This window comes from Pan paniscus, chromosome 2, assembly GCF_029289425.2.
Source record: "Pan paniscus chromosome 2, NHGRI_mPanPan1-v2.0_pri, whole genome shotgun sequence".
NCBI lineage: Eukaryota > Metazoa > Chordata > Mammalia > Primates > Hominidae > Pan > Pan paniscus.
Genome location: NC_085926.1, coordinates 108636970 through 108663951, shown reverse-complemented (window position 1 = coordinate 108663951; position 26982 = coordinate 108636970). Strand labels below are relative to the sequence as shown.

General features: G+C 38.2%; 1 protein-coding gene across 1 annotated transcript in view; it reads left to right on the top strand.

Annotated features, from left to right (window-relative positions):
• The window catches only part of LOC100996032 (uncharacterized), a 426340-nt gene extending 408738 nt beyond the window's left edge, over positions 1-17602 (top strand). The window contains exons 6-8 of the mRNA XM_063602889.1: positions 11743-11822; positions 12737-12859; positions 14009-17602. Of these exons, the coding sequence (XP_063458959.1) occupies positions 16376-17392 (1017 nt within the window). The 5' untranslated portion in view covers positions 11743-11822; positions 12737-12859; positions 14009-16375 and the 3' untranslated portion in view covers positions 17393-17602. The remainder of the gene's footprint in view (positions 1-11742; positions 11823-12736; positions 12860-14008) is intronic.
• The last annotated feature ends 9380 nt before the right edge of the window (positions 17603-26982 follow it).

Sequence of the window (26982 nt, the reverse complement as noted above, 5' to 3'; positions counted from 1 at the left end):
ATAACAGCGGCCCATTATTTCTTGGTTAAAGGGAAACAAAGGGCAAGTTTGGATATGGCTGCACTTGCCCTTTACGCTGCCCTTGCTGATTGAATCCATGAAGATGCTCAGGGGAGCTAAGGGAAGTGAGAAAAATATGTTTGCAATCCTCTTAGCACACCTACTAGCTGATTGGAAACTGGCTAAAGGTTCCAAACGTTCCATAGATGGAAAGAGCTTATTCTCTGTTGCCATAATCCATGCTATGCCCCTGTCCAACATGCTGGCAAGGGAGGCATCAAAGATCAGAGTCAGGAGCCTCCTCCATTCTGAGGGGTGTCAGTGAGGAGACTTTTTCTGCCATGTGAGACAGGATTGTTCCCTTGACCTTGACCCCCTTCGTAGGTGGGAACTGGAGTGGCTTGTTTCACTCAGCCCACCGCTGGCCATTCCTCATAAGAGGGAGTGTGTGAGCAAGAGAGTGTGGGAACCAGAGCAAATGAAACCCTGGAACCAGCTGGTCCCTCCTCTCTGGCGGTAGCAGGCTTTGTGTGGGCCCTGCCGCAGCCCTCAAGCCCCGACCACTCCGCACCCATGTTCTTGTCTCACATCCAGGAGGAATCAGGTCACGTGAACGGACTGAAGGACAGTGTATGCAGGATATTTTATTGAGCAATGGAAGTGGCTCTCAGCAGGATGGGGAGTTTGAAAAGACATGGTGTGGGAAGAAGGTGATCTTTCCCTGAAGCTGCACTGTCTGAAGTTAGATGCATCTATCTGTAGTCTCGGACACTAAGTTACTTCTCTACTCGCCGCTCAGCCACTTGTATCCTAGCCCATCAGCCACTTGTATCCTCGCCCCTCAGCCACCTGTGTTGCTCTGCCAGTTGAAGTCTTTTTTATGGGTCCAGGATAGGGGCATGGCAGACCAAGAAGGCAACATTTGGGTGGAAAAATGGGGTCAACTGTTTTCACTTAGAGTTGTGGTTCCAGGCTTAAAGGTGGGGTTTAGCTAGGAGCCCAGCCCTTCTGCATCAAATGTTACAGCCAGACTAAAACAAAGGTAGAAGAGGGGCCATAAGACAATCAAAGTAGGGGAGACAGGAAGAGGGAAAGAAAAGTAGCTAAAAGAAAAGAAAGGAAGACAGGAAAAAGGAAAGCCCAGGGCTGGAGTTTCATTCCCACCAGAGGGGAGAACTGGCCTGCTATGGACTTTTCCTTTTTTCCTGCTTCCAGGTAGAAAACATATTCATTCCCCTCAGGGCTCTGAATCCTGCACCAGTTGAAAATTCATTTGAAAAATCAAATTGTGTCTGAGAAACAAGCACCTCCCGAAAGGCCCTGGCGGTCAGAACAATCAGGATTTAAATTAATTGCTTAATGGAAAAAAACATTTCTGAGAACAATGCTGATAATTTGCTAAACCAGGGTATGTTTGTAACTCTTTGAAATGAATTGAATTGCTGGTTTCAAGAATTAAGGCTTACAGAGAAATTGTGATTGAAATCCCCAAAGTTAAGTATTAATTCCTTAAAGCAATTGGTAATTAGTGAAGAATTGTGCACTTACAGTCAGTACTACATTCAACACTTAATTATACACTGTCTCAAATTGTTTCCTAGATGTTGTATGCATGTTGTCTTGTCTCCCAAAACTTGATCATAAAGTCAATGAGAAAAGTACCGAGTTTCTTTTCTTGGAGTTTTATTGGTGTCTCCCACTGTAGCTAGCATAGCACTGAACACAGACGGATACTCAAAAGTTGATGGATGCAGACTGAGATAAATCAGTGAGTTTAGAAAACATTGGCCTTTTGAAGGAAAATTCATTTAGTTATCCCAGCATGCCAAGAACAGGGCACATTTCTCAGGAGAGACAAAAAAGTGAATGAATATATTATGGATTTAAAAATTGCATGTGCTAAATTGAGTAGAGAATTTGAAAGGAGACATTCTATTTGAGTGAAAAGAAATTGCAGACAACTTGAGGTCAGGCATTTGCTGTGGAGCAGCTTGATTTGGTTTCTGCTGATTTATCTATGTTTTACAAAGATTGAAAATAATCATTAGGCCTGGAAGGGCATGGAGATCAGAGGACTCCAGTGCTACTTGACTGCGTCATAATTTTGTGGGACTTCTACACTTTTCAAAAGCTTTAATCGTGACATGTGTATTTAAAAAAGCAATTGAAAAAATGAGATCTTGCTACTATTTATTTGTAAGTGACAAAAATAAAGGACTTACCATTGTGTTTGCTAAGTTGAAATTCATTCCTCCATGCTGCAGGCATGAAAGAAAAATCACCTCTGCTGTTAGGAATATTCACTCATATTTTTAATTTTTTTTGTCTTCAGCTTAAAAACATTAAAAGCTTCCATGATAATGATAGCTCTCTTTAAAAGAATGTTGAAGAATTGTCCATGTTTTATATGTTTACTTTAATTTTGTATGAAAGGAGTCAGTGGTGATGAAAGGCTGGGAAAATATAAACAAATCTACTTTGCAATAATTATAAGGTAACCAAGCAATGACTGCAGATCGTATTACTTTACATCGATTCCAGGCACTACTCCCACACTAAGGGACAAACCCTCTACGAACTTGCAAGTATCTATCTGTTGACTTATTTCCCACTACTCTTCATATTACATGCTATATTCCAGTAACTTCAGATTGCTATGCCCCTCAGCACACAACACATTTTCTTAGTGCTGTCATTTGGCTTGGCCTGGAATGGCCTTCCTGTTCTTGTTCGCTCTTATTCATCCTGTAAGACTTCTACTGGGCAAACCCTTCAAAATCTCCTTCTCCCTACATCCCCAGATTAGGCTGAGTGTCCTATTAATATCTATGGCATTCTTATTACTCTAGCATGCCTCAATGCCATCTCTTTCTGTATTATGTTAAATATCTAATTATATGTCTATCTTCTGCATGGGTTGGGGTTCTCTTTTCTTCCCTAACAGCTTTTTGAAAAAAGAAAAATCTTAATTCTCTTCACATAAAGTGCTATTTTCCCTGGTCTATTCTCTTTCTCTCTTACCCCAATCCTCAACTGACCTAACATCTTTTTTCTTCTGTCTTTCTTCTTCTAACTGCCCCCACTCTGCTTTTGCTTCCCATCTACTTTGACTTCATGATGACCATGATAAATGCAGCAGAATGAGCTTAAAAATAAATGTTAGTTTAAAAAGTATAATTAGCTAAAAATGGCTTTATGTTTTCAATTCCTACATCTGCTGTATTTCCTATTATACTTTAAGCTACTTAAGTATACACATTTAAAAATATGAAGTCTTTGATTTTGGTTTACTTGCCTAGTAGCAATAAAATAAGAGATATTGTTTTATGATATAGGGAGGGATTTAAAATTATTATTTTTTGTTATTGACCTGATCCGTGGGGAGAAAAAAATTATAGGGTTTTGTACTTGCCCTCTCTCTTTCTCTCTCTCTTTTTTTAAAATAAGACATATTCAACATTTTCCTTTATGCCTCCAAATTCCTTTTAGAAATGAGAACCAGAGAACATAAAGTGTTACTTGATAATTGCAGCAAATGTTCTAAACTTTTGTATGATGTTATGGTTATTATAAGGGAATAAAAGCCAGAAGAGATAGGAAGAAACAATGTTAAAATGAAGAGACACATATATATGACACATACATATACAGACAGAGACCAGTGTGAAGGCAAATACGGAATAATGGAATAAAGGCAAAAACATGTACTTCACATTCTGTTTGATGTAATTTTTCTTTCCAGTTTGCTATATTTTTATTTTTTGCTGTGCAATTTACCCAATCTAGTTTAACACCAGTTTTTCTATTTATTAATGAGGAATAATAACACATATTTTACTGTGTTATTAGTGGGGTTAAATGAAATATCCGTTCTAGAAATATGTACTGAGTCCCTGTAATAGATACTGGTATCTGCTATAGCAGTTTTCTTTTGGTGCTTACCCCATGCTTTCATCAAATTTATCTTATGATCACTGCTTATGCCCATCTGTCATGGACTTGATTTTCATCTTATGATACTCTTAATAAACAAGCAGAGATAGAGAGGGAGGTGTTACAGAGAGTAAAGCAGACTCAAGGGCCTGCATGGAGAGGTAGATATCTTGCACAAAAATGAAGAAGAGGAAACAGACACAGGAAACATGCTTCAAAGGCAATTGCTACATCTTTTGACTTTTTAAATGTCTTTTTAAAATGACTTTTTAAAAGTCATGTCATATTTTCACAAATATTAGCAATATAATGACAGTCTTTCCCTTCAACTGTGTGTGTAGGGACTACAATATTTGGCCAAGAGCTGGTGATTTTCTATGCTGGCTGAAAAGAGACCAGGAGAATACATAAATGGAAACTGAATATCACTGGTTTCTTTAGTTGATCCCTTATCTGACCTACCATTTCACACACCTTCTCAACATTAACTGTTGTTATCATGATGGAACTATTAATATAACCATAATAGGTATACACCAATAAAAGATTCAGGAATCATATTGCATTCCATTTATTTCTATCTTTCAATTTCTAGTGATATTTTCACAATCTTTGAACACATTTTTATGGTGGAATGAATATCTGTGCAGAAATCAAAATCACAAAAATACATGGAAGAACATCTGGCTGATTCAGTCATGTTAATATTTGAAGTCAAACTTGGCTTATTAATATTTATGACTTGAAAATATGTCCTTGGATTTTGTGATCGGATGATTTGATTTTTTATTTATATAAATATTGTGGCTTATATCTATTGTTATTTGAAAACAAACAAGTCCTTGAAAACCAGTTTATCACTTGTTATTTTCTTCCCCTTTAGGATAATATTACTCAATTTACACTTTTGCTTATATTTACATAGGGCTCAAGTATGTGATTACAGAAAAGGTATAGAAATTGATGCTTTGCTCAGCTTAGACCATTTTAAAATTTAAGGCCAACATGGTGAAACCCTGTCTGTACTAAAAACACAAAAATTAGCTGAGCGTGGTGGCGCACCTGTAATCCCAGCTACTTGGGAGGCTGAGGCAGGAGAATTGCTTGAACCCAAGAGGCGGGGGTTGCAGTGAGCTGAGTGCCACTGCACTCCAGCCTGGCAACAGAGCGAGACTCTGTCTTTAAAAAAAAAAAAAAAAATTTAAGGCTCTAATAAATGAAAGGTGCTTGTACCGTGATAGCTATACAAGTACCTAATGAGTTTCATAATCACTGTGATTGTGAATAAGAAAATATGTGTCTCTGTCATGTACTAGTCTCAGATGGGCTTGAGAACTAAATCTTAAAAATATTTATTTCAAGTGATGTTTAGTTAATACTTGTAGTTACCTTTATTAAATACTTATATTTTCACAGACAGCAACGTATCTGCATATACTATCTTATTTAATACTTTCAAAAAAGTTTTAAGCTAGCTAATTTTTGTAGCTGATTAAAAGGTGAGGAAACTGAAACTTATTAGTCCTATGTCTACTAAGTGGAGAAGCTAAGATTGAAATCTAGGTTTGTTTGATTCTAAAACCTGAAACTTCTGTCTGTTAGGTTAATTGATGCTCCAAACGTGCTAACAAGGTAAAAGAAATTTAGTAATGTCTTTGGCATATATTATTTTATTAAAATTTTTTTTATTTTATTAAAATCAGCTATTTTATCAAAATAGTTCTTATTTTATTAAAATATTTTAATATTTTATTTTATTAGAATATTTCTTAATAAATATTTTACTAAAATATCACGTTATTTTATTAAAATATTTTGTAAGAAAAACATGTTAGTACTATAAGAGTTTGCATCTTTTCTATCTGAGAATAAATTATTGTCACTTGCCACTTTGGAGTCTTCTGAGAATGGCCAAAACCTTACTTCAGAGAGAGTGAATAACAAGACACCTGGGGTAACTCCGTCCCTTAAGAGACAAGCTCTGATCATAATTAGCGCAAAATATTGCATGACATTCAAAGTATAAAACAGTTTGTAGAGCTACCTGCAGAACTGCCTTTCTTAACCTCACGTTAGCTTGATTCCATTGCTTGTCCTTCCATTTCTTCACCATAATCATCCCACCAACCTGAGAAGCTTGGATACATGAGATAAGCAAGCACATTCTTCATAGTTTTTTGGGGGTGAGTCAGATATTTACATATTGCTACTTTTAATTTAGTGTATAGATTGGGTGGCTCATTCCCTTTGCCCATGGCCTCAGTCTTTGTCTTTGGCTCATGATCTAGTTAATTCTATTTCCCAAAGTAACCCTCATTAGGCGTATCATTTTATCTTTCCTTAGACCTCCCATCATCACTTTCTAACGTCTCTTTTGGCTCCCACTCAAAGAGGAAGGATAGTTTCAGGTCATGGCTCCCCAGCCACTAATAATCCATGGAAAAGACAGCCTCTTGATCCCATGAGCAATTGTCCTCATGGTTTCCATTCACAGACATTTCCATGAATAATACTTGTCATTTTGGGGGCACTCTGGCCTTAATGAGATACTCTGATTTGTTCCCCATTCTTTCCTGTCCTTAGTGTTTTTATACAGCCGTTTTCACTACCCTGACTCCTCACTTGACTTTTATTTATCTGTTTTAAGTTTCTTCAAGGCAGATCTCAAAACTTGTTATATCTACCTCTTTCTGATTTGTCAGTCTTTTAAAAGCTGCTTTTTCTCTTCTCATATTTATCATATTTTGACAATTAAGTAAGCATTTTTTGAAAGCTTCTGACCAAAAACTTTTCACTCTGAAGTATTATTTTACCAACATCTGATCTTTTGTAATGTTTTTTTGAATTGTGGTTACTTCTGCCCTATCTGGGGCCCTCCAGATTTGATTCTTAAGACAGTTCATCTGTGATTACAAAGAGAGTCAATGTTAAGCTGTATTTCTGCCTTCAATTTTCTAGTTTTCCCAAAACCTTATTTCCCTTGTAAACTAACAAGCATAGAGGCAGCCTTGGTAGAGGTTAGGTACTGCTGCCTATAGGTAAGGATAAAACTTTATAGAGTCAAAGTTAAATTTGAAAAACCTCTGAAAGGTTCATAGAGCACAAATGGATGCTTTTAAAATACAATCCTGTGCAGCATTACACACCTATAAATATATAATGTATACAGTGATGTTCTTTTTTAGAGGGAACAAGTGGTTGGCTTCTGTTTAAGAGCTATGGTGAGTCAAAAAAGTATGTATGTGGGTGTGTATATATATACATGTAAACGTGTGTATATATATGTACATATATATTAATCTTTAAATATTTAAATTACATTCAATGAAGTAAATTGCTCACATACACAGGAATGCTAGAAATGTAAAAGACTAAAACAATAGGAGTTACACATCTCCTATCTCACACTCATTTTAGGATAAGGTATGTGCCTGCTGGATGTAGTGGTAGACAAAATTAACCGCACTACTTACACTGTTTTTATTTTTACTTATTTTTAATTTTTTGATTACTTAATTACAGGCATCATAAAACTAGATAAACAAGTAAGATTGAATTCTCCTGAATTAAGTGATTATATGATGTAACACTGCCAAATTCATACTTTTCATGTTTTATTTCATCTAAGTATAAAGTCTAGTAATACTGGTTTATGTATCTTTTCAGTAGCTTCAGTCAAGTGTTCTGATTTCATTTAACAAGGATAATGAGATGAAAATCCATGGTTTAGATATGTACCTTTGATCTGTAGTTCAGATCAGTGCTTGACTGGTAAAAAACACTGTGGTTGCAAGATGGGGCAACAACAAATGTCTAAATCTTGTAAATCTAACAAAATATTACAACGACACATGTCTAAAATGACAGCAAATATCATAAATACCAGTCTTGTTATTTAATTCTGCTTTGCGGAGCTTAAAATAATGATCAGACTTCAACCGTCACCTCTTGTTTCACTTCCAATTTCTTATCTAATACGTATTTTTGTGTACGTAAATCTAAGCTGCTCTGTTTATTGACTAAGGTATACACTGTCTCTTTTGCCCCAAACTCACACAGTAATGGTGTCAGAAATTTTAGGTAGGAGTATCTTAGGTTTAATCTGTTTAGAAGGTGAATAAGATTGTTTCTTCTGAAGCCATATTTGCTGAGAAAGCATACACCCTTTTCTTCATTCCTGTCTTTCCTTGGGGAAATCCTAGGGATTAAATGGTGAAGGCCTATAGCTACTGGTTTGCCATTTGTCTAGACTGAAATTCAGGGTTGCCCCTCAAATCCTAGATTTCATGTGCATGGAAGTATCTTTTTTCATTCTTGTTTTTTTATTTTTTCACAAGATACATTTATTGAGCATCAGACTATTTAATCTGTTTCTGATTAGTTAATTGACTTCTTTCAGGTTATTTAAGCCCTGAAGTGGACCAAGTTACACTTTCTCTCCCTCTTTAAGTTTCTCTCAGTAGAAGTTTATTTTGGCTTGATTTGAGCTCCTGAGTTTATATCTTGTTTCTATTGACATAGATCACCTGGTTTGGTAAGTCTTTACCCTACTGAACAATAATCTCACTTTAATAGGTTTGTATCTTTCATATTCAATTGTTTGGCTCTAGGGAAAAGGGCAACAGTATAGTGTATAAAAAAATGTGAAAAGTAATAGTAACCCATATTGAGTACCTCCACCTTATCCCATTTAATCCTTGTAGGAGATCAGTCAGGGTGGTGGGAAAAGTTATAAAAATTATAGGGAAAGATGCAAACCTTCTTGGAAGTCCAGAAGGTTTTGCAAAAGCTTCGAAAGAGTATTTGGCTGAAGGCGGTTAAATTTTCTTAAGAGCAAGGGTTAGATAACAAGGGAATGCAAAGGACCTTAACTAGATAAATTTATTTACTCCTGCCTCCAGAAATCAAACTTTGACCATTTGAGCGCAGGACTGCTCTCTACTCGGGGGGAGGGGGGTCAACAATGTTTATTACCCACAAATTGTGTTTACTCCAAGCCTTTGTCATTAAACCTGTACTAAATAAATTCGAGCGGGGCTGACTCATGGGGCCTGCACTCTCGGTGGCTGCTGGACTCTCTCGTCGGCGAGGCAGAGCCGTGTGGTCCCCTAGTTGCACTGTCAGGCAAAATACCTACGTCAGCGAACCTCTTCCATCCATCGCCCGGCCAGAGCCTGCGGTACAGACTCGGCAATCCTCACTTTGGGAAGATTATTGTTCATATCTTACTGATGAAGACACTGAAAACTAGAGGAGTTAAAAATTACAAAATGTATATTGCTGACATTCAACAATATTTAGCTCTTCCATGAAGCTAATGATACATAATATTTTATTGTTTCTTAGAAATTTTGTGGTTTTTTTAATTCTTCCCAACTATATTGTGTGAGGGTAGAGGCCATGTTTCATACTTTTTTCATGTCCTTACATTACTCAGTCAATAATTTTCCCTCGATAAATAATTATTAAATCGAAGTTTTGTATTTAGTTATAAAATTTTCCTCTCCATTTTGATTAGCATTTTTGTCACTTAAATAGAGCAGATCTTTACAGGATGCCACTGCTGACAGTTTCCCTGGGAATCAGCAGCTGAATTCAGGATGATATTCTCTTAGATGACCCTTACACAGGAAGGACTGGAAGAAGTAATCACTATTCATTCCCTTACTTTACTTTTAATGAAGTTATTGCTATTCCTTAATTTTGATAATTAATCTCTGAATCCACATGAGAAAAGTATAATTTCTTTTTTAAATTTTAGTGTGGTGGGTAAGGGACCAGGGATGGGAGAAGTATATTAAACTGTAGTAATTGCATCACAGAGATAAAAATCAAAGGCAGTAGCTGATCTGATGTAAAAGGTGTGGCTTCTTAGCTGTATTTGCTTTAGTTCTTACATAAAGAATGTTTCTCTTCTAATGTGTCCTAGGACTTTACAATACTCTAATGAGACCATCACCAACTGAAAATCACAGCTTTATTATTACCAATGAGGATTTAAGGCTAAGATTATAAATAAATATGTCTTGCAGATGAATTAGGTAAATGAGTATCAAAATCCAGAGTGTCACAGAATTCTTAAATGTAGGTTGTAATTAAGGACTCAGCACAATGTCCTAAATGATTCCATAACGTTTTCTCATTTGGAGTTGTCTAAACTGAGTCACTTGGTCATCCTCTGTGTATTAGTTCAATCTCACACTGCTATAAAGATATTATGCCTAAGGCTGGGTAATTTATAAAGGAAAGAGGTTTAATTGACTCACAGTTCGGCCTGGGAGGCCTCAGGTAACTTACAATCATGGCAGATGGTGAAAGGGAAGCAAAGACCTTCACATGGTGGCAGGAAAGAGAAGTGCAAGCAGGGGAAATGCAAGATGCTTATAAAACCCTCAGATCTCATGAGAACTCACTCACTATCACGAGAACAGCATGGGGGAAACCACCCCCATGATCTAATTACCTCCCACCGAGTCCCTCCCTTGACACGTGAGGATTATGGGAATTATAATTCAAGATGAGACTTGGGTGGGGACACAGCCAAAGCATATCACTCTGCCTGTGTTGGCCTCCGTTTTTAGTTGGTAGCCTGAAAGGTATGGTGTTTTCATATCAATTTGAGGGATTTTAATTTCTTGCTCAAAGAGTGCAGTGATTTTCCTGACAAGACTTTGTGGGGAATGAAAAAGAAAGAAAGCCTTACTGAACACATGTCTGTGTCTGAACTCTTTCATCTTATTAAGAGTTGAGTGTCATTTCTACTCTCCTCCTACTTAATAAGTCAAAAGGGCATGTTATAGCATTTGGTATATACAACAAAAGCAAAGATTTACCTTCTCTAGTTTAAGTTACCTTCTCTAGGCAAGAGAAAAAATTCTGGGTGTTACATTAGAAATTTTGGGTGAGAAAGTGAGATATTATAATGAATAGCTCCCTTTTGTTACCAAAACCCAATTCAGCACCCTTGGTTACCAGAACTCAATAAAAATTAACTTTAGAAGCACAAGTAATAGAAAAAAGTGGAGTGGGGACAAGAACAGCTCCAAGAATTAGAACTGGGGACTTTACTGGGATAAAGTCTCTCTCTTCCCATCTTTCCTGTCTGCTTCTTTCTACTTATTGGTTTCATATACTCTTATATTAAGTCAAGCTTTTTCCAGGATTCAGCAAACAAAGAGAGAACAGAGCCATGGGCATAATTTTAGTTTAGTGAGTGAAAATCAGTTTCCCTGTTAGATAGTTTAAGAACCTTCCTATAGAGGAATTCTCTTGGCCTTGTTTGAGCCAAATGGTAATGCCTGGGCCATTCAGCATGCCCGGCCACTGTCACTGGGTTCTACCACTGGTGTGGATTGTCACAGACCCTTTGCTCGGGTCAGTGGGAAGAGAATACTGTGACTAACAACCTCTAAGAGAATTATGTGGTCGGAACTTGTGAGGACCAGTTTGCTAAAGGAAATATGACTTGTTTCTAGAAAAAGAGGAAAAAGTGATGGGTAGATGGATAGACAGGAAGCAGAAAAAAATAGTAGTTGTTCAATACAGATTGACTGTATTAGTTTTCTTGCTGAATAACAAATTACTACTGGTTCAGCAACCTAAAATAATACTCATTTCTTATCTCAGTTTTGGCACATCTGAAGTCTGGATATGGCATAGCTGAGTTCTCTGCTCAGCGTCTCACACATCTGAAATCAAGGTGTCAACCAGGGCTGCCTGCTAATCTGGAGCTCAGAGTCCTCTCCCAAACTCGACAGAATCACTTCCTTGGGATTGTAAGACTGAGTCCCTGCTCTTTTGTTCTGTCAGTCAGGTGCCACTTTTATCTACTGGAGGTCCCCCTGCCACATGGCCTCATCCAAAGCAGTTTGCTTCTTCAAAGTCAGCAGGTGAATTTATCTCTTTGAATTTCCCTTTTAGGAAAGACGTTGACCCTCTTTTAAAAGGGTCACCTGGTTAGGTCAGGCCTGCATAGGATAATCACCCTTTTGATGAACTCAAACTAATCTGGGAGCTTAATCTGCAAAATCTCTTTGCCGTATAATTTAGCATAATCACTGGAGTGACATCCATCATAATCATAGATGGCACCTGGATTCAAGTGAAGAGTGTTATAGGAGATGTGTACTCTAGGGGATAGAAATGTTGAGGTTTATCTTAAAATTTTGCATACCACATCAATGTTTCCTGGAAATAGATACAATGCATCAAAAAATAGAGGATCCCAACAAATTATACAAAGGTGCATATAAATTCATTTACTTGGCATAAGCTTTATTTTTGTTTGCAAATTCCAGTTAATATTATGCTGTGTAAAGTTGTTTCGAAATCTGTGGTTCCAAATGATATATAAAGAATCGTCTCTAAGCTTCTTTCACATTAAGTTTTGTCTTTAATTTTCCCTCACCTATGCCTTGAAGTTTCCAAAAAAAAGTGGCTTCTACCTGTCACTATTATCTAGTTTCATGTCTCTGAGGTGTCCTAGAGAAAATTATTTTTAAAGTCCATTAAAGCCAACTGCAGTACGTGAACCAGGGTCTTAGCCACCAATCAATTTCAGAATCATCGCTACTTCTTAGATTCTTGCATTAAAGGTCCATGATTGTTTTCAGGAAAATGCAAAAAACGTGATTTTGGTTGACAAAGGGAGTTGTGGTCTTTGGAGAATTGAAGTGTTTCAACCTATGCTGTTTGTAATTTAGGCTGTGCATGGAGTCTAACTTTTTTTGCATTGCTGTAGATTTCTATATATTTTAATTATTTGAAATATATGTATTAAGTATTTGCTTTGTTCCTAAAACAGCATCAATTGCTCTACAATTTGGAGATATCAGACAAACAGAGGGAAAATGCAGTCAGTGGTCTAAAGCTGCCCCTTAGGAAATCTAAGGCTATATCTGGTTCCATAAAGTCTTTAATCAGTCAGGTAAATGCTTTCTTTTTTTCTATATTCTTCTCTTTGCTCTCCCTCTACCCATGAATATATATGCTAAAGTGTCTAACTAAATGCTCTTATAATCCTGGCCTTGGGTAGTTTAAAAAATATATATTTTAATAAATGCTTCAAATCAAAATACTCGCATCTATAGCTGCTTATTAAACTAAAAATAGTTCATTGTAGATAACAATTATGATGAAGTTAATAATGAAGACTTTCATTTGTTTAAAAAATTTTAAATGTTTTTGAGGCTATCAATAACAGTATAGGTTTAATTTAAGCTGATTCTGGATTCAGAGTCCAGAGTGCTCACCATTACACCATGGAACCTCACAATTAATTTAAGCTGATTCTAACATATTTTCTACTACTGTGCTATAGTCAGTATTTTCACAGTATATTTTTTGTTCAGAAAGATACCCATACACACCCACACACACATACATGGAAAGGGGACAAGGAAAGAGAGAGAGAGAGAATTTTACATCTACCACTTCTCTGTAAACATATATCATTTAGATTGAATGGAAAGAAAAAATTTAATTCTAAAAAATACATATTTGTTTTCCCCAAGATTGTTTTGATATTTTGAGGCAAGTGTTGTTTATATTCCTGGGAATTCTGTTCCTAAATTAATACATTAATAAGTTCTGCAAGCACTCAAGAATTCCTGGAAGAACTATCTACCCTCTCTTCATTTATGATGCAGAACTATTGGGAATAGTTCTGGCTCATTTAGGTAGATAGTGGAAAATGCTTCTACTTCACCAAATATGAGACATATTCTAATCCATTCATATGGCATTTTCTTCGAGTATATTAAGGGATCCACACCTACTCGATGCACCAGGCTTTGTGAGTACACATAATCTGTGTTCCCAGAGAGCAAGTGGATGCTTAATGAGTATGGGAATGGGGAGATCAATTATCTGTCCCATTTTTCTACTTCCTGATTTGATGTTTAAAAGAATATATATCTATCAGCATTTCAACCCATTTTAAGTTAGTGTCAGAATCATAATAGAAAGGACATTTTGCTGAAAGCTCAATTTTGGAACAAAGTGTACTTGGAGCTTAGGTCATTGAGATATGGTTATGAGTTAGTCGTAAAACTCTCCATTATTTTCCATTACCTAGAAATTGATTGTTCAGCCAGAAGAATTTAAAATCCCCCTTATCTCCTCCACAAGTTCCCTGACACAATCTCTGTAAGTACTTGGAACTTTACTTCCTAGCCTTTTCTCTTGGTATTTCTTCATCTAGGTTGTGTGTGTGTGTGTGTTTCTCTCCCTTCCACTGTGGAAGACCTTCCTGTTATTCAAAACCCAGTTTAAGTATCATTTCCTCCAGCCCATAAATCCTTAAGTTCCAATTCTAAGTAATTCTGTCTTTAATTATTAAATGCCTAGTACTGTTGATATTTTATGAACACACATATTGTTTTCATAATGGGATTATGAGTTCTATGAAATTAGAGACTTTCTCTTATGTTGCCTTTTTGTTTTAACCTCCCATTACCTATAGTATAAAAGTACATGTTCAACAAGATCTTTTACAATCAAAATCAATAAACTTCTTTACTCATCTCAATAACTGTTTACATTTATATAGTACTTTCTTTTTTATTCTACACAATGACTTTACTTCTTCCTAATACATTGCTTGAAGGTACATTTTACATGTGAAATGTGGGGAAACATGCTGGGGGAAGACTGTGTGAGTCTACTGTGAATAAAGCAAAAATCATAGGATGGAGAGCTGGAGCCGAACTTCAGGTAGATCTGAACCCTAATGGGGATTCAGAAGCTGATAAAATATTATACCATCTATTTTTAAAAACGATGTTAGTTACCCTTTATTCCTGAGGAGTTAAATCAGCCAAATATAAGCAAACTATTTGATAAAGTCCAGCTGAGAAGATTACTCTCACGTTGAGACAATTTTGATTAAAGGCTACCATGACTATTAATGAAAAATTATCATGTTCACCTGCATTGACACAACTCTATTATTTAACTTAAATTCGAAATATGCTCAATGACTTTTGCTTTCTAGTCAGAACAACTGCAGCATTCCTGCTGCTCAGAATACCTTAATGGCCTTAGTAGCTGAGGTCCTCACAGCACTGGCAAGAGCAACATGGCATTGGAATGGGAGGGCTGGAGTAAGTTTCTTCCACAAAAGGTAACATTATATGCAAGGTATTTAATTAGTTGTGACCTTGAACGGGTCACTTCCTTTTCTGAGTCTCAGTTTAAACATTTAGGTGGTAGTCTCACACATTTTTGGGCATAAAACACCTTTTCCTCATCTTATATCCACAACTACCCAGTGAAGCAGTTCTCATGTCACAGATGGGAAAAATGATAATTAAATTAAATTAATTTGGTGACTGGTGAAGGTGGCACAGTTATTAACAGGTGGGGTGAACAGCCCAATTCTAAGCTCCTGCCTTCAAATACTCTCCCTTTTCTTCCACCACAAACTACTTCTCTATCTAGTGGATAACACAGTGGATTACACATTATCTTTCTGAAAACCTCCATCAAAATGAAAATCCAAATATCTCCGCTATCCACTTTAAAATGACATAGCGGGAGGGAGGAGCCAGGATGGCCAAATAGGAACAGCTCCGGTCTACAGCTCCCAGCGTGAGCGACGCAGAAGACGGGTGATTTCTGCATTTCCATCTGAGGTACCGGGTTCATCTCACTAGGGAGTGCCAGACAGTGGGCGCAGGTCAGTGGGTGTGCGCACCATGCGCGAGCCGAAGCAGGGCGAGGCATTGCCTCACTCGGGAAGCACAAGGGGTCAGGGAGTTTCCTTTCCTAGTCAAAGAAAGGGGTGAAAGATGGCACCTGGAAAATCGGGTCACTCCCACCCAAATACTGCGCTTTTCCGAGGGGCTTAAAAAACAGCACACCAGGAGATTATATCCCGCACATGGCTCGGAGGGTCCTATGCCCACGGAGTCTCGCTGATTGCTAGCACAGCAGTCTGAGATCAAACTGCAAGGTGGCAGCGAGGCTGGGGGAGGGGCGCCCGCCATTGCCCAGGCTTGCTTAGATAAACAAAGCAGCCAGGAAGCTCTAACTGGGTGGAGCCCACCACAGCTCAAGGAGGCCTGCCTGCCTCTGTAGGCTCCACCTCTGGGGGCAGGGCACAGACAAACAAAAAGACAGCAGTAACCTCTGCAGACTTAAATGTCCCTGTGTGACAGCTTTGAAGACAGCAGTGGTTCTCCCAGCACGCAGCTGGAGATCTGAGAATGGGCAGACTGCCTCCTCAAGTGGGTCCCTGACCCCTGACCCCCGAGCAGCCTAACTGGGAAGCATCCCCCAGCAGGGGCAGACTGACACCTCACAGGGCAGGGTATTCCAACAGACCTGCAGCTGAGGGTCCTGTCTGTTAGAAGGAAAACTAACAAACAGAAAGGACATCCACACCAAAAACCCATCTGTACATCACCATCATCAAAGACCAAAAGTAGATAAAACCACAAAGATGGGGGAAAAACAGAGCAGAAAAACTGGAAACTCCAAAAAGCAGAGTGCCTCTCCTCCTCCAAAGGAACGCAGTTCCTCACCAGCAATGGAAGAAAGCTGGACGGAGAATGAATTTGACGAGCTGAGAGAAGAAGGCTTCAGACGATCAAATTACTCCGAGCTACGGGAGGACATTCAAACCAAAGGCAAAGAAGTTGAAAACTTTGAAAAAAATTTAGAAGAATGTATAACTAGAATAACCAATACAGAGAAGTGCTTAAAGGAGCTGATGGAGCTGAAAACCAAGGCTAGAGAACTACATGAAGAATGCAGAAGCCTGAGGAGCCAATGCAATCAACTGGAAGAAAGGGTATCAGCGACGGAAGATGAAATGAATGAAATGAAGCAAGAAGGGAAGTTTAGAGAAAAAAGAATAAAAAGAAATGAACAAAGCCTCCAAGAAATATGGGACTATGTGAAAAGACCAAATCTACGTCTGATTGGTGTACCTGAAAGTGATGGGGAGAATGGAACCAAGTTGGAAAACACTCTGCAGGATATTATCCAGGAGAACTTCCCCAATCTAGCAAGGCAGGCCAACGTTCAGATTCAGGAAATACAGAGAACGCCACAAAGATACTCCTCTAGAATAGCAACTCCAAGACACATAATTGTCAGATTCACCAAAGTTGAAATGAAGGAAAAAATGTTAAGGGCAGCCAGAGAGAAAGGTCAGGTTACCCTCAAAGGGAAGCCCATCAGACTAACAGCAGATCTCTCGGCAGAAACTCTACAAGCCACAAGAGAATGTGGGCCAATATTCAACATTCTTAAAGAAAAGAATTTTCAACCCAGAATTTCATATCCAGCCAAACTAAGCTTCATAAGTGAAGGAGAAATAAAATCCTTTACAGACAAGCAAATGCTGAGAGATTTTGTCACCACCAGGCCTGCCCTAAAAGAGCTCCTGAAGGAAGCACTAAACATGGAAAGGAACAACCGGTACCAGCCACTGCAAAATCATGCCAAAATGTAAAGACCATTGAGACTAGGAAGAAACTGCATCAACTAAGGAGCAAAATCACCAGCTAACATCAAAATGACAGGATCAAATTCACACATAACAATGTTAACTTTAAATGTAAATGGCCTAAATGCTCCAATTAAAAGACACAGACTGGCAAATTGGATAAAAAGTCAAGACCCATCAGTGTGCTGTATTCAGGAAACCCATCTTACGTGCAGAGACACAGATAGACTCAAAATAAAAGGATGGAGGAAGATCTACCAAGCAAATGAAAAACAAAAAAAGGCAGGGGTTGCAATCCTAGTCTCTGATAAAACAGACTTTAAACCAACAAAGATCAAAAGAGACAAAGAAGGCCATTACATAATGGTGAAGGGATCAATTCAACAAGAAGAGCTAACTATGCTAAATATATATGCACCCAATACAGGAGCACCCAGATTCATAAAGCAAGTCCTCAGTGACCTACAAAGAGACTTAGACTCCCACACATTAATAATGGGAGACTTTAACACCCCACTGTCAACATTAGACAGATCAACGAGACAGAAAGTCAACAAGGATACCCAAGAATTCAACTCAGCTCTGCACCAAGTGGACCTAATAGACATCTACAGAACTCTCCCCTCCAAATCAACAGAATATACATTTTTTTCAGCACCACACCACACCTATTCCAAAATTGACCACATACTTGGAAGTAAAGCTCTCCTCAGCAAATGTAAAAGAACAGAAATTATAACAAACTATCTCTCAGACCACAGTGCAATCAAACTAGAACTCAGGATTAAGAATCTCACTCAAAACCGCTCAACTACATGGGAACTGAACAACTTGCTCCTGAATGACTACTGGGTACATAACGAAATGAAGGCAGAAATAAAAATGTTCTTTGAAACCAACGAGAACAAAGACACAACATACCAGAATCTCTGGGACACATTCAAAGCAGTGTGTAGAGGGAAATTTATAGCACTAAATGCCCACAAGAGAAAGCAGGAAAGATCCAAAATTGACACCCTAACATCACAATTAAAAGAACTAGAAAAGCAAGAGCAAACACATTCAAAAGCTAGCAGAAGGCAAGAAATAACTAAAATCAGAGCAGAACTGAAGGAAATAGAGACACAAAAAACCCTTCAAAAAATTAGTGAATCCAGGAGCTGTTTTTTTGAAAGGATCAACAAAATTGATAAACTGCTAGCAAGACTAATAAATAAAAAAAGAGAGAAGAATCAAATAGATGCAATAAAAAATGATAAAGGGGATATCACCACCGATCCCACAGAAATACAAACTACCATCAGAGAATACTACAAACATCTCTACGCAAATAAACTAGAAAATCTAGAAGAAATGGATAAATTCCTCGACATATACACTCTCCCAAAACTAAACCAGGAAGAAGTTGAATCTCTGAATAGACCAATAACAGGATCTGAAATTGTGGCAATAATCAATAGCTTACCAACCAAAAAGAGTCCAGGACCAGATGGATTCACAGCCAAATTCTACCAGAAGTACAAGGAGGAACTGGTACCATTCCTTCTGAAACTATTCCAATCAATAGGAAAAAAGGGAATCCTCCCTAACTCATTTTATGAGGCCAGTGTCTTCGTGATACCAAAGCCGGGCAGAGACACAACCAAAAAAGAGAATTTTAGACCAACTTCCTTGATGAATATTCATGCAAAAATCCTCAATAAAATACTGGCAAACCGAATCCAGCAGCACATCAAACAGCTTAACCACCATGATCAAGTGGGCTTCATCCCTGGGATGCAAGGCTGGTTCAATATATGCAAATCAATAAATGTAATCCAGCATATAAACAGAACCAAAGACAAAAACCACATGATTATCTCAATAGATTCAGAAAAGACCTTTGACAAAATTCAACAACCCTTCATGCTAAAAACTCTCAATAAATTAGGTATTGATGGGACATATTTCAAAATAATAAGAGCTATCTATGACAAACCCACAGCCTATATCATACTGAATGGGCAAAAACTGGAAGCATTCCCTTTGAAAACTGGCACAAGACAGGGATGCCCTCTCTCACCACTCCTATTCAACATAGTGTTGGAAGTTCTGGCCAGGGCAATTAGGCAGGAGAAGGAAATAAAGGGTATTCAATTAGGAAAAGTAGAAGTCAAATTGTCCCTGTTTGCAGACGACATGATTGTATATCTAGAAAACCCCATTGTCTCAGCCCAAAATCTCCTTAAGCTGATAAGCAACTTCAGCAAAGTCTCAGGATACAAAATCAATGTACAAAAATCGCAAGCATTCTTATACACCAACAACAGTCAAACAGAGAGCCAAATCATGAGTGAACTCCCATTCACAATTGCTTCAAAGAGAATAAAATACCTAGGAATCCAACTTACAAGGGATGTGAAGGACCTCTTCAAGGAGAACTACAAACCACTGCTCAAGGAAATAAAAGAGGATACAAACAAATGGAAGAACATTCCATGCTCATGGGTAGGAAGAATCAATATCGTGAAAATGGCCATACTGCCCAAGGTAATTTACAGATTCAATGCCATCCCCATCAAGCTACCAATGACTTTCTTCACAGAATTGGAAAAAACTACTTTAAAGTTCATATGGAACCAAAAAAGAGCCCACATCGCCAAGTCAATCCTAAGCCAAAAGAATAAAGCTGGAGGCATCACACTACCTGACTTCAAACTATACTACAAGGCTACAGTAACCAAAACAGCATGGTACTGGTACCAAAACAGAGATATAGATCAATGGAACAGAGCCCTCAGAAATAACGCCGCATATCTACAACTATCTGATCTTTGACAAACCTGAGAAAAACAAGCAATGGGGAAAGGATTCCCTATTTAACAAATGGTGCTGGGAAAACTGGCTAGCCATATGTAGAAAGCTGAAACTGGATCCCTTCCTTACACCTTATACAAAAATCAATTCAAGATGGATTAAAGACTTAAACGTTAGACCTAAAACCATAAAAACCCTGGAAGAAAACCTAAGGATTACCATTCAGGACATAGGCATGGGTAAGGACTTCATGTCTAAAACACCAAAAGCAATGGCAACAAAAGCCAAAATTGACAAATGGGATCTAATTAAACTAAAGAGCTTCTGCACAGCAAAAGAAACTACCATCAGAGTGAACAGGCAACCTACAAAATGGGAGAAAATTTTCGCAACATACTCATCTGACAAAGGGCTAATATCCAGAATCTACAATGAACTCAAACAAATTTACAAGAAAAAAACAAACAACCCCATCAAAAAGTGGGCGAAGGACATGAACAGACACTTCTCAAAAGAAGACATTTAAGCAGCCAAAAGACACATGAAAAAATGCTCACCATCAGTGGCCATCAGAGAAATACAAATCAAAACCACAATGAGATACCATCTCACACCAGTCAGAATGGCGATCATTAAAAAGTCAGGAAGCAACAGGTGCTGGAGAGGATGTGGAGAAATAGGAACACTTTTACACTGTTGATGGGACTGTAAACTAGTTCAACCATTGTGGAAGTCAGTGTGGCAATTCCTCAGGGATCTAGAACTAGAAATACCATTTGACCCAGCCATCCCATTACTGGGTATATACCCAAAGGACTATAAATCATGCTGCTATAAAGACACATGCACACATATGCTTATTGCGGCATTGTTCACAATAGCAAAGACTTGGAACCAACCCAAATGTCCAACAATGATAGACTGGATTAAGAAAATGTGGCACATATACATCATGGAATACTATGCAGCCATAAAAAATGATGAGTTCATGTCCTTTATAGGGACATGAATGAAATTGGAAATCATCATTCTCAGTAAACTATTGCAAGAACAAAAAACCCAACACCGCATATTCTCACTCATAGGTGGGAATTGAACAATGAGAACACATGGACATAGGAAGGGGAACATCACATTCTGGGGACTGTTGTGGGGTGGGGGGAGGGGGGAGGGATAGCATTGGGAGATATACCTAATGCTAGATGACGAGTTAGTGGGTGCAGCACAGCAGCATGGCACATGTATACATATGTAACTAACCTGCACATTGTGCACATGTACCCTAAATCTTAAAGTATAATATTAATAAATAAAATAAAATAAAATAAAATAAATAAAATGACTTAGCTTAGTACTGTCATTAATTTGTCAATGTAGGATTTGTCCTGCTTTTCTATACACCAGAGGTAAAGAAGATGTGTGTGTGTGTGTGTGTGTATGTGTGTGTGTGTGTGTGTTTAAAGACAACACAGGCAAATTGATAATACCAACACCCCTGAAGGGTGAGAATTTTGAATTTCTCATTCTTCATATTTATTTCACTTTTTAGGTTCACTGTCAAGGCAGTACAAACACATACCTGAAAACACAACTTACTGGTTGTGACATTATCACATATGATTTGATAACAAAACAATGGCAGATCTGATGGTTTCTATTAGCTGCCAGCCCTGTGACATAAGCTGCAGATGTGGATGAATCTGGGCATTTGAGCTGGATCAGCTACAAAAATGCATTCTTTGCAGTGCCCGTGAACTTCAAAGGGTACGTCAAGCAACCTATCAGTAATCCAAAATTTAAGGTGTTAGTCATGTACTAAATATTTTAATGGAGATGATTGCAAACAAATACACTTAAAAGTCTCCATAGACAAGGAAACAATTTAGTGAAATTTGGCTTGTTTTAGCAGAGAAGCTTCTTGACATATAACATACATACATCATGGCAATGTATATCAATGTCAAAAAACACTCTATTTTAGTAAGCATGTATAGCTTGTGTCTCAGGAATTTTAGAATACTCTCAGCAAATATGTTATATACTTGACATAAATGCTTTCCAAATGCACTTGTTAGAATTCTGAAAAGTACAAAGAACATTCAGTAATTATCATAAAGAGATCACTTGCGTAACCACCACTCAGGTCAAGAAAAAAAACATGGCCAGGGCACAGAAGCCTCCTTTATGTACCCTCAGATTATGACCCTCTCTCCCTCTCTTCTTTTGAAAGATAACCATTATCCTGAATTCTAACAGTAGTTTAGTTTTGCCTGTGTTGGAGTCATACAGCATGCATTATTACATTATTTTGTGTTCGGTTTCTTTTGCTCAACATTACTTATGAAATTCATCCTTGTTGCTGAATGTGGTTGCACTTTATTTATTTTTATTTCTTTAATGGCATTTTTTCCGTAGGAACATACCACAATTTGTGTATCTATATTACCGTTGGTCAATATTGGGGATGTTTAGACTTTTGTAAGCTGTTACATAAAATGCTTTTGGGCTACTATTTCCAACCAATATGGAGTAACAGGATGGGATAAATTATTCCATCTGGGATAGTAACAACAACAAAACTGGACAAGATATATAACAACTGTTTTCAAAACACAAGATGTTAGACAATGAAGGGCAGTGATACCTATGAGATGAGAAATAAATGAGGTGGCCAAACAATTGATTACTAAGTGAGTTTGCAGGCCGTGGTGCGGGAACGGAGATCCCAGGTGGACTCCCTTGGTTTTCAAGAAAGAAAACCAGAGAGGGGACAGCTACATAGGGAGAATTTTATGAATCTTCAGAGTCTCTGTGGGTATTCAGGAGAACACATCAGCATGTGCATGTGAGGATACTATCTGAGGTAGATGGAAAAACAAACTGAGAATATTAGAGAAAATACCATGCCCTCACACAGGGCTGGGAACAGCACCTGATCCCTCCAGTCCAACTGGAAAATCTGATTTTTCACAGGGCATTGGGTGGAGTACTTTGCAAAGTCTTGCTTCAGTAGTATACTCAGCCCTAGATTAAACATTGCTCTGGTCTCATCTAATGAATCTTAAAAGTAGGACCAGCCACATAATTTGAGGGACCCAATGCCAAATGGAAATGCCAGACCCCTTATTCAAAATTAAGACTTCCATGTTGGCAAGAGTAGAGTACCAAATCAAGCCTACAGCCTCTCTAACCTTTGGTCCTGTGTGACTGACCAGGTCATATACCTGTGAAGCAGTCCTGCTTAAAAGCAAAACTAGAAAGGATCAAACTGTTTCCAAGTGACTTAACTTTGCCTCTCAAACCTACTAATGTCTGTTTTTTTTCTTCTTTCATATTGTTTTGATTCTTCATATTCATGATCATTTTTTATTGACTGCTAGTTATTTTTTATTTATTTATTTATTTATTTATTTTTGAGATGCAGTCTCGCTCTGTTGCCCAGGCTGGAGTGCAGTGGCGCGATCTTGGCTCATTGTAAGCTCCGCCTCCCAGGTTCATGCCATTCTCCTGCCTCAGTCTCCCGAGTAGCTGTGACTACAGGCGCCCGCCACTTCGCCTGGCTAATTTTTTGTATTTTTAGTAGAGACAGGGTTTCACCGTGTTAGCCAGGATGGTCTTGATCTCCTGACCTTGTGATCCACCCGCCTCGGCCTCCCAAAGTGCTGGGATTACAGGCATGAGCCACCGTGCCCGGCTGACTGCTAGTTATTTTATGTGAAAAAATTAAAAAATATTTTCCAGCTTAGCATGATGGTATCTTTCTCTAGAGAGGATATGTGGTTTTGTCAGAGGTGTGTGAACCAGAGTAACTCCATCTTAAATAGGAGCTGGGTAAAATAAGGTTGAAACCTACTGGGCTGCATTCCCAGATGGTTAAGACATTCTAAGTCACAGGATGAGTTAGGAGGTCAGCACAAAATACAGGTCATAAAGACCTTGCTGATAAAACAGGTTGCAGTAAAGGGGTGGGCCAAAACCCACCAAAACCAAAATGGCGACGAGAGTGACCTCTGGTTGTCCTCACTGCTACACTCCCACCAGCACCATGACAGTTTACAAATGCCATGGCAATGTCGGAAGTTACTTTATATGGTCTAAAAAGGGGAGGCATGAATAATCCACCCCTTGTTTAGCATATCATCAAGAAATAACCATAAAAATGGGCAACCAGCAGCCTTCAGCTCTGCTCTTTGGGTCTATGGAGTAGCCATTCTTTTATTCCTTTACTTTCTTAATAAACTTGCTTTCACTTTGCACTGTGGACTCACTGTAAATTCTTTCTTGTGTGAGATCCAGGAACCCTCTTTTGGGGTCTGGATCAGGACCCCTTTCCTGTAACAGTTTTTTTTTTTTTTTTCTGGTCATTTGGGGCAATCGAAAGCTAAGATTTTCTTAATTTAGTTTTGTGCATTGAGTTAATCCAAAGTTAGGCTTCAGTACATAAATCACCTGCTTCCTGTTCAACGTCTCTGTTAGTATATGGTCCTTCAGTGTTCTGACCTATAGCTTGCAGTTTTGAAGAGGCCTCAACTTTGGAGGACCCTGGAGTCCAATTTTTTTTTTTTAATTTTTAGTTTTGTCCCTTTGGCCTGTTGGAAGTTCTGATCAGCTTCTTACACTTTTAGCTACCTCTTCCTGAGTTAGCAATTGCCCCTAGGGAAAACTTAGCTCCTCACAACTACCCAAGGATAATTCTTTCCGTTAGATTTAAGCAATAGCTTCACTTTTAGGAGAAATGGCAAAATAAATATTATGGTTTTCTATGGGTTAGATACATTTACAAATCTTAATATTTTTAACAATCCTGTAGCTAGTTAGTAGTGTAACTGCCTAATGGGTTCTTCTTGCCCACTGCACAGACAAAATCAATTCACTGAGACCACAGCATTGCAATAAAGAGTTTAATCAGTCTCTCAAATCAAACACTCATATCAATCTCTCTGAAAATTTGGAGGCTAGGATTTTTTTCAGGATAATTTGTTGAGCCAGGGAGTCTGCTTCTATATGGGGCCACAGGACCAGTTGGTGGATCCAGGTGGAGCCACTGGTTGTCAGAAATGCAAAAACCTGAAAAGACATTTCAAGAGACCAGTCTTAGGTTCTATAATACGTATGTTATCTGCAGGAGTAATTGGAGAAGTTGCAAACCTTGTGACCTCCAGAATAATTGCTGTTAATCATTTATGTCTACACCTTGGCAGAATTTAGCCTTCTTATCCTCCTAACCTGGTGGTCTTTCATTAGCTTTACAAAGGTGGTTTAGTTTGGGAGAAGGGCTGTTATCATTTAAACTATAAACTAAATGTCTCTCAATGTTAGCTTGGCCTTAGCCCAGGAATGATTAAGGACAGCTTGGAGGTTAAAGGCAAGATGGGGTTAGTTAGATCAGATCCCTTTTATTGCCATAATTTTCTCACTGTTAAAATTTTTGCAAAGGCAGTTGCAGTAATATCCTTATTTTACAGAGCTGGAATTCTTTTCTCAGATTGCTTAAATAAGGTGCCCCATATCACATAATTAGTAAGTGGCAGAGTCACAATAGAATCTGGTCTTGGTGACTTCAAGCCTATTTTCTTTAAACCAACTTAACTCTCTCATTTAATGTAACAGGGAGTGTAGATTGTACAAGTAATATTTATAATGTTATAGATGCCTCTAGAACTAAATTTAAAAACCATACTTAAATAAGTAAAATAACTAAGAATATAAAATGTGAAGGGAGTCCACTTTGGTTAGCTTGAGCTGCTATAACAGAATACCATAGATTGTGTGGCTTAAACAACAAACATTTATTTCTCATACTTTGGAGGCTAGGAAATCCAAGATCAGAGTGCTAGCCGATCTCATGTTTAGTGAGAACCCTCTTCCTGATTTGCAGATGGTTATCTTTTCTTTGTATTCTCACATGGGAGAGAGTACAGAGAGCTAGCTCTCTGGCCTCTTCTCTTAAGGGCATTAATCCCATTCATTAGAGTCCCACACTCATGACCTACTTACCTCCCAAAAGCCCTACCTGCTAATACCATCACCGTGGGAGTTAGATTTCAACATGTGAATTTTAGGGGGACCCAAACATTCAGTTAATAGTCGGGTCTTCTATAATTACACCCTACTTAAGGACTGATTTTAAATTTTATTTTAGAAATGAGATGAGAAGTCTGCTTCTGATCAAAGATTTTTCCCTATGGAAGAGTTTGTGGTCTCATGGGCTTCAAGGAATGAAGCCATGGACCGCAGCAGCGGGTGTTAGAGCTCGATTAGAGAAACGCACGGACCCAAAGAGTGCTGCAGCAAGATTTATTAAAGCAAAAGTGAAAGTAAAGCTTCCATGCAGTGGAAGGGGACCCAGAAGGGTTGCTGTTTCTGGCTTGGGTGTCTTATGCTTATATCCCCTTATGACTCCTCCCCATTTCCTTTTTCTGTCCTATAAGATTAGCTTATTTTCTATCTTCTTGTGGGTTGGAGGGCCTGATTGGTTAAAACCATCAGGCTGCAGCTACAGCTTAAACTCCCTATATGATTGGTTGAAGTTTCAATCCCTTAGCTTGCAGCTATGACTCATTTTGGCTTAGGGGAAAGTCCCCTTGGTGAAGTCCAGCCAATTTAGCCACTTAGTCCCTCAGTAGGTTGGTTGGATAATGGAGATTTTTGCCCACATATGGAGGTAGTTTGAAGACTCACTGGAAGAATTAGGTATTTATAAATACCTTCCCAATGATATGTTGCAATTTTGGAGTATCCATTTGCCTTAGTCGGCTATGGCTGCTGTAACAAAATTTCATAGACTGAGTGGCTTAAAC